We start from the raw sequence: 9,169 nt of genomic DNA, 5'->3' as shown, positions 1-9,169 counted from the left end.
GATAATTATATTAGATTAAATATATACTAAAATCAACTATTAATATAAAATATATATTAAAATATATATAAACTACATACTAAAATTAAACTAAATTATATATAATTATATATACACAAATATACAATAATTAACTTAATTTTAATATTTAAATAACATTTTTGATTAAATAATCTTGACTGCGACATCATAATAAATTTATCATTATTTAAAAAATAATATATAATATCTCATATAATACAATATTAATTAACAATAATTATTTTTCACCAAATCATGAATAATGTAATTATAAAAAACTAGCAACTCAATAGGTACGATCAGTTATTTTCTTATTATTTTTTAAAAAATTAATTTTATTTTTTTGTTAATATTGTTTATCCTTTAAATTTGTTAGATAAATATTTTTTTCTATTATTTCAAATTTAACATAATCTTATTTATATGATATTTTATTAAAATTAAAATTATTATAAAAAATACTTAAAATGATAAATTATAAAAGTACACAATAAAGATATGTATATGTTATCGAAAAAAAGATATAGTTCATAAAATAACGACAAAAATATTATCTTAATTTAAAAAGAGTATATATAAATTAAAATGCATGTTAGTTATTTTTAAAAGATTAATTTTGCTTAAATATTATGGATATTTATGTTTGTCTTCATCTTTTTTAAATGATAGGCCAAAATATGAATCTAAATATGAAGAGACATTTATTTTCCTACAAATAATCAAAGGTCAAAAGAAATAAATTTTTTTTATTTTTTTGTTTTTAAATATCAAACTATAAGATAATTAATAAAAAAATAGAAAAATATAAAAATTGTGTATCTAAAAAAATCTTTCGTAATTCATCATACATCTCTTTATCAATAATTTTTTGCGTCTTGAAAAATTATCAGATTTTTTTAATCATAAAAATAACTATATAAACGCTTTAGGTTTATTTAATTAAATTGATTCTTTATTATAAAGAAGAATTCAATTAAAACTTGTACAATTAAGATATCTTATTTTGTATTGAATTTTTTAAAAGGACAAAAAAAAAATAACATTAATTCGTGAGTTGTTATTAACAAAATGCATATTAAGAAAAGAAAAGAAAAATAATTATGATTTCAAAACAATATTCGGATAGTGAATTAAAATTATATTGTTACCAATTAGAAGAAAAGAAAAATAATTATGATTTCAAAACAATATTAAGATGAAAATATTAAAAAATAATTTCAAAGAAGAAAATAAATACAGAAAATAGTTTTTTAAAAAAATCTCAGTTTAGTTTTATTGAGTGACAGATGATTTTTTTTTATAAAATAGAGATGAAATTTAAACGCTAGACTTTATTTGAAAAATGTTTCTTTTATATATATATATATATATATATATATATATATATATATAGAATAATTTTTTATTAATATTTTTAATATCAAAAATAAAAGAATGTACATAATGGCAATTATTGGAGTCAAAATGAAATGAATGAGATTATCCAAATAAGGGGAAGAATATAAGTAAATAGTAGAAAATAGAAATAAGGGAAGGAAAAGGAGGGCAAAAGAGTCAATTAAAGTGGATTGTCACATGAAGGCGAACATGGGGAAAATCAAAGCAAAGCATAAACACTATATATATGAAATGAAACCATGAGAATATAGAAAACGCAGAAATTTAGCACAACACAAATTCACATTCTCCCACTTCCCCCTCAGATTTCGGAAACCCTCTCTCTCTTTCTCTCTATCTTTCTTTCTTTCTCTCATTTCAACAAAAACGCTTTCTCCATCATTGTTTGCAAAAACCGCAAACCGGAAACAATAAACATACACATTTAGTTAACTTCTTATATTTATTTATTTTTTAAAAATTAATTATTATTTGTTTTTTTATTGTGTTTGCTTCGGCATCGGTCACCGAAACAAAAGCCACGATGTCGTCCGGCGGCGCCGCCGCGAGCTCATCAAGCACAAGCCCAAGGGTCGCACCGGGCCCCACCACCACTCGCCGTCGCGTCGCCGACTCCACCACCATCAACAACAACAACCTCGTCCTCGTCGACGGCGACCCCAACCCCCAAAACCAACCGCAACAGCAACAACACTCTTCAAGCTTCTCCGATTTCTCCGACAACCGCGACGACGACGACGACAATCCTTCATCGTCGTCGTCGTTTCCGCACCACCACCACCACCACCACGCGCTGCACCCAATCACGCGGTACCTGGTCCACCGCACGCGCCACCTGCCGGTGGAGTCGCTTCTGGTGCGGTTCGAACACGCGTTCCTGTGGATGCTGGTGACGATCCAATCCATGAGGAGCGGGAGGAAGATAGGGAGGAAGATCTTGGTGGCGATGATGGTGATGGTGGTGGTGTCGCTTTTCGTGAAGGTTTCGATGATCGGAGGGATGGTTGAGATGAACGGAAAGAGCATCGAGAACGGGCAGTTGATATTGCAGAGGTTCAAACACGATTGGATATCGGCGCAGAAGGTTGTTACGGAAACCGACACCACGGAGACTCAAACTTCAATGCCCAAAAGGGTTCTTGAGAGGATCGAAGTAAGTCTTTGTTTTATTCTATTCTAATTCTTCTTCAATCTTCACCCTCTTAGTCACGTTTCTGGAAAACTGTTTTATTCCAACACTTAATGTTTGTGTTAATACTTAATAGATAACTAACTAATTCAATTTAAAAAAAAAAATAGAGGTTTTGTGTTGTAAAATGATTTTAAGGTGAATTTAAGATTAATTCTTTTCTCGTGTGCGTCTAAAAGGGAATATACTTTAAGCTTGTTTTCTCATTTTCCTTGTCTGGGTTGCTCAAACCCTTTTTGTTTTGTGTTTTTTTTTTTTCAATTTGGTGGGAAAAAAAGCTGAGGTAGAAAGATTATAATAGTGGTGATTTTGGCATTTTTTTTTTTCAAGCTTTGGTGATTCGGTGCATTTTATATTTTTAACAGAGTTACAAATGAATGTATCGTTAAAGCAGATAAGATTCATCTCTCTAGATTTTTTATTTATTACAATATTTCGTTGATATCGTTGGTTTTATTTTTAACATTTTTGCAATATCCTTGAGAGGTTAGCCGTTACTGATTTTTTGTCCCTTTCCCTCTCAATCACGTTTCTACCAATAAAGCTATTTGTCTTTTACCCTCTTTTGGGGAGTCACAGCTTTTTTTCCTTTCCCCCTATTTTATTACTTTTCTTTTATGGAGACAAAGTTTAGTGGTTAAATAAATAAAAAAGGTTAAAAATTAAAAAAAAAAAGTGCTAATTTGGTTGTTAACCATTATTCATCATATTGAGTCTCGGTTTAGTTTGGTGTCAAAAAGTAATTACTTAACTAGGAATGAATCTAACGATTGTGTGCTAAAAAGTCGTTTTTATTTTGGAGTTGTGATTTTCTTGGTGTTGAAGTTTTGATTTTGTGATTAAGTTGAATTGTCTCGTAGTAATATTTGGAAGTTTCTTAGGCCATTTTTTCTTTTCAAAATTTTGACTCGTTATTAGAACGTGTCAGTTTGTATAGTGGGCGCCTACTGGCAACACGGATACTGAAAATTGAATGGGTAGTGTTCTAAGTGTGGTGGCTCTGACCAATAAATTTAATTTATTTATTTTTATTTTTTTTTTTGGTTCAATTTTTTAATAGATTCCAGAAATATGGAGGAAACCAAATAGTGACAACTATTACAAATGCATTTCCAGACCCAAGAATCGACCCAGTATGTATATTATATATTTGTCTTTATATGTTTATCTATACTTATTGCGTTTGATTCACTTGTCTCACATGTAATTGCACATTTTAATAATTTCAGAATCAAAAAAGACCAATGGCTATCTTCTTGTTCATGCCAATGGTGGATTGAATCAAATGAGAACTGGGGTAAGATTTAAGAAGACTCTTAATTTTGCTTTAGTTATATGATTATATGTAAATGTAATATCACCTAAGCACACCACAGGAAAGGTTAATATAATTTATCCTGTAATTTGATACAAAAGTGAGTCATTTTTTCTTTTGCCAAAATGAATATTGATATTTATGTTAATATGCTAATCCTATGAAGCTTGATTAAAATGCAGATATGTGATATGGTTGCAGTGGCAAAAGTAATGAATGCCACACTTGTTCTTCCTTCCCTTGATCATGATTCATTCTGGACTGATCCAAGGTAAATTCCCAATTCCAGTTTTTTATGTATAAAGTGTGACATTGATGATTTTAAATCCTCATGTTATCAATTTTCCAAAAATATAACGTCCCTAATATATTTCAGTGACTTTAAAGATATTTTTGATTGGAGGCACTTCATGAAAGTTTTGAAAGACGACATTGACATAGTTGAGTATTTGCCGGTTAAGTATGCATCTGTCAAGCCACTTCTCAAGGCCCCAGTTTCTTGGTCAAAGGTGTGTTTGGGAAACAATTCTATTCTGCAATGATTCGGCTCTTCTAAAGTGAAAGCTATGTTTTAGGGAGTAAAGTGCAACAGACTCGTTAGAAAATAAATAAAAAGTTGTTGTTTTTAGATCATGCATATGGTTTGTATCTTATTAAGTTTCACATTGTTGATTTTTTCATCATCGATTCGGATGTTGTAGACTCTTAGATTCCAAATCGAGTTTATGAGTCGAGTTTTATGAACAAAGTTTAGCTAAGCTCAGCTTAGGTGGTCTCTTGAGTTTGATTACCTTGAAACAATTCTTGCTTTTCTTAGTGGGCGCAATGGTGGCTTAGATGCTTCTTCATTTTGCAGGCTAGTTACTACAGAGGAGAGATTCTACCACTGTTGAAGCGACACAAGGTCATACAGTTTACTCACACGGATTCTAGACTTGCCAACAATGGCATTGCTTCCTCAATTCAGAGGCTTCGATGCCGTGCCAATTACGAAGCTCTCAGGTACACAACAGAGATTGAAGAGCTAGGAAGGACACTGGTGAACAGGCTAAGAACCAATAATGAACGATATATTGCCCTTCATTTAAGGTGTTTTCTTGTTCTTCACTTAATTCTCTTTGCTTATTTTTGTTGTCTTGTTGGTCTCACCAAGTTCAGTAGATACACAAGATAGAAATAGGACAGTAAGATCGTGTCACTATCTTTGTTTCTATTTCACCAGTTTTTGGATCAACTAAAAAAATGGACAAATTTGTATCACAACAGAAACATTTTCTGCATTATATCAACTAAAAAAATGGACAAATTGTTACCGATCGAGGCATGAAAGTTTTCTTGACTCTAGTTATAGAGTGAAGCTCTGCTTTTTCTTTTTTGTTAATTTATTTACAAGACTTTAATCAACAATCAAACTAAGGCTTCCTACTTTGTTTTTGCTTACTTTGTAGATATGAGAAAGACATGCTAGCTTTCACTGGCTGCAGCCACAATCTAACAGCAGAGGAAGCAGAGGAACTAAGGGTTATGAGATATGAAGTGAAGCATTGGAAGGAAAAAGAGATTGATAGTGTGGAGAAAAGATTGCTTGGTGGATGCCCTATGTCACCAAGAGAGGCAGCCGTTTTCTTGAAGGCAATGGGGTACCCTTCATCGACGACAATCTACATTGTCGCCGGGCCTATATATGGTAGCAATAGCATGGCGGCATTTAGGGCAGAGTACCCTAATGTCTTCACTCACTCTACTCTTGCAACTGAGGAGGAGCTGGAGCCTTTCAAGCCATACCAGAACCGGCTCGCTGCCTTGGATTATATCGTGGCATTGGAGAGTGATGTGTTTGTTTATACTTATGATGGAAACATGGCAAAGGCTGTGCAGGGCCATAGGAGGTTTGAAGGATTCAGGAAAACTATCAATCCTGACAGGTCAGTTCACAAAGTTCTTTTAGAAATGGTACCTTAGAAATGTTGCAACAAATGGGACCTTAGAAATTTTTACATGGAAATGGTATTTGTCACTGACATATAATCTTTTTCATTTCTTTTTCAGATTGAATTTTGTGAGACTGATTGATCAATTGGATGAAGGTTCCATGGAATGGGAAGCATTTTCTTCTGAGGTGATGAACTTGCATTCTAATAGGCTAGGTGCTCCTTATCTTAGACAGGTAGGCGAGTCGCCAAGAATCGAGGAGAATTTCTTCGCGAATCCCTTCCCCGGTTGTGTATGTAACAAGTCTCAGGAGATGATCACAGCACTGAAACTTGATCATCGAATCGGCCTCGACTCGCAAAGATAGTACACTGGATTTTTTGATACGTAGTTAAAATTGGTTGGGGTTCTTCACAATGTGTATTATGTTAAAAATGGCACTGTATTTAAGAAAAGGTTAAAAAAAGGAAAAAGCTCATTCATGTTGTTATGGTGGGAATGTTGCTTCTTCCTTTGTTTCAAGCCAAGTTTGATGTGGCTGCTGAAGAATCTAAAGGGACATTTGTGTTAGGGTTCTTCTCATTTCACTAAAAGGTATGAGTTTCCGTTTTAGGGAAGGAACAGATAGAAGGTTTTTTGTGTATAATCAATACAAGGCATAGATTAAGATTATAGTGGGAGATTGGCATTTATGACGAAATTACCCTCGTGGAAGTGGAGGGGATTATAATGTATTCATTGATTTTTTTTGAGAAAAACAATCTCCAAATGGAGCATATAGTTACAATTCTTCAAGGATGTAACATTTGAAACATAGAAAATTTTTTTCCCATTGAAGTGTTTTGTGTATTATTTATATTGTTTTGCAACAATCTGCCTTTGGGTGCAGTAAAGAATGTACAAATACTTGTAATTACATTGATTTATTATTCTTTCTGATATTCATTGCAGCTATCCATAGCTTATACCTAACAACAAATCTTGGTAAGACAATTATATACATTAAAAATTAGTTATTAAATTAAACAACACTTATATCGACAAATTAAACAACTCTGTCAGTTTTTATAGTTTCGCAAAATTTTTAATTAGGTCTCCATATTTTTTTTTCTTTTAATTGAGTTCTTGCACCAAATTTTATTTTTAGTTACATCTCTATACTTTTTTTTTCTTTTTATTTGGGTCTCTATACCAATTTTTTTTCTTAATTGGGCCCCTATATAATTAAATCAATTACTGTTAAAAGGGACCTAATTGAAAAAATAATTTGGTGTAAGGACTCAATTAAAAAGAAAAAAAAAGTATAGGAACCTAATTGAAAATTTTACAAAACTATAAGGATCAACAAAGTAATTAAACATTTTTTATATATACCTTTAAAATAGTTATTTAAATATTCACACAAATTCAAATCAAATGTAAAAATTGTTTTATAAATACAAAAAATCTTTTAAATCTTCATCGTATCTATAATTTAAAATTATTTTTGTTAGCGATATATACTTTCAAATACCATTTTGGTATCTAATTATTATTATTATTATTCTTGTTTTCGCTTTACAACGTGTTTTCTTGTAGTTGGATTGAGGGAACAATTTGGATACTTACGTAAAGGGAAAATTGATAATTGAACCATACATCATATTATTCATTCTTTCTTTCATAACAGAAGCAATTCTTTTTGTGTGTAAGATTCGTTTAGTTGACTTAATTTGATGCCATTCGAAGCGTACGTAGTAGCCATAACGGAAGATACGGAATCGCAATGCAAATTTTAGAATTCTTAAATGGTTGTAAAATAAATCGGAAAGAGGTAATAAAATAAAATATAAATAAAAAAACATACTATTAGTATTTATTAATATTATTATACTACTATAATAATAATATATTAATATTATATTAGTAGTATATGAAGAGAAAAAATAAAGAAATGCTTTGTAGTGTAAGAAAGAGAGAGAAAGAGTATTTTTTAATTATTGCTGTATATCGTACGTTAGGCTATAAAGCCTTATTTATAGCTATACAAGATTAGCTTTTTCAAGTTTTGGAAAGGATGACATTGTCTACATTAAAGGTTTGTATTATCCAAGCATCTTTTAATTGGATAAAGGATTGGTGGTCATCCATACTGTAACACTCCCCCTTGGATGACCATTATGAATATGCCTCGTTAAAACCTTACTAAAGAAAACTCAATGGGAAAAATTTTAGTGAAGGAAAAAGAGTACAATATTCTTTGTGATGGAGACTGCCTCATTAAAAACATTGTCAAGAAAAACCCAATGGAAGAAAATCTGACCAAGGAAAAAAGAGTACAGTCTCCCCCTCTTGCCAACATCATTTAATATCTCGAAATCGGCGCATCCCAATCTCATGCACCAATCTTTCAAAGGAGGATTTTGGGAGTGACTTTGTGAATAAATCTGCCAGATTATCACTTGAGCGGATCTGTTGGATATCAATTGTCCCTTGATTTTGAAGATCATGAGTGAAGAAGAATTTGGGAGAAATATGCTTTGTCCTATTACCTTTGATGTATCCACCCTTAAGTTGAGCAATGCATGCTGTATTATCTTCAAACAGGACAGTTGGAGCTATCTTATGATCAATCAGTCCACATGACGACAGAATATATTGGATCAAACTCTTGAGCCAAAAACACTCGCGACTAGCTTCATGTATCGCGAGTATTTCAGCATGATTAGAGGAGGTTGCTGCTATCGTCTGTTTTGTAGACCTCCATGATATAGCTGTACCACCATATGTGAACAGATATCCTATTTGAGATCTCCATTTATGTGGATCAGACAAGTAGCCAGCATCTGCATAGCCAACTAGTTGTGTCTTGGATCCATAGGGATAAAACAATCCCATATCAACCGTTCCATGAAGATATCGAAAGATTTGCTTGATTCCGCTCCAATGTCTTCTGGTTGGAGAGGAACTATACCTTGCTAGTAAGTTTACAGCAAATGATATATCGGGTCGTGTATTATTGGCAAGATACATTAGCGCTCCAATGGCACTAAGATATGGTACTTCAAGACCAAGGATATCTTCATTTTCTTCCTTAGGACGGAATTGATCCTTCTCCACATCCAAAGATCTTACGATCATTGGGGTACTCAAGGGAAGTGACTTATCCATATAAAATCTCTTCAAGATCTTTTCTGTGTATGTTGTTTAATGAATAAAGATCCCTTTTTTATATGCTCGATCTGCAGGCCGAGACAAAATTTAGTCTTTCCAAGATCTTTCATCTCAAACTCTTCTTTTAGAGTTTTTATAATTGTTGGAATCTCTTCAAGAGT

The 9,169-nt window shown here is 32.1% G+C and overlaps 1 protein-coding gene across 1 annotated transcript; it reads left to right on the top strand.

The window, feature by feature from the left end:
* The first annotated feature begins 1,675 nt into the window (after positions 1–1,675).
* On the top strand, positions 1,676–6,794 carry LOC107625669 (O-fucosyltransferase 19). The gene is made up of 8 exons (XM_016328362.3): positions 1,676–2,572; positions 3,669–3,741; positions 3,838–3,905; positions 4,106–4,194; positions 4,300–4,432; positions 4,780–5,012; positions 5,372–5,848; positions 5,973–6,794. Exons 1-8 carry the CDS (start codon positions 1,943–1,945, stop codon positions 6,220–6,222), a joined length of 1,953 nt encoding a protein of 650 aa, XP_016183848.1. The 5' UTR covers positions 1,676–1,942; the 3' UTR covers positions 6,223–6,794.
* Positions 6,795–9,169: the final 2,375 nt, after the last annotated feature.

The sequence above is a fragment of the Arachis ipaensis genome, chromosome B2, assembly GCF_059453495.1.
Source record: "Arachis ipaensis isolate K30076 ecotype BB chromosome B2, ASM5945349v1, whole genome shotgun sequence".
Classification (NCBI taxonomy): domain Eukaryota; kingdom Viridiplantae; phylum Streptophyta; class Magnoliopsida; order Fabales; family Fabaceae; genus Arachis; species Arachis ipaensis.
The sequence above is the reverse complement of the archived record's forward strand: the minus strand, read 5'-3'. Positions and strand labels throughout refer to the sequence as shown.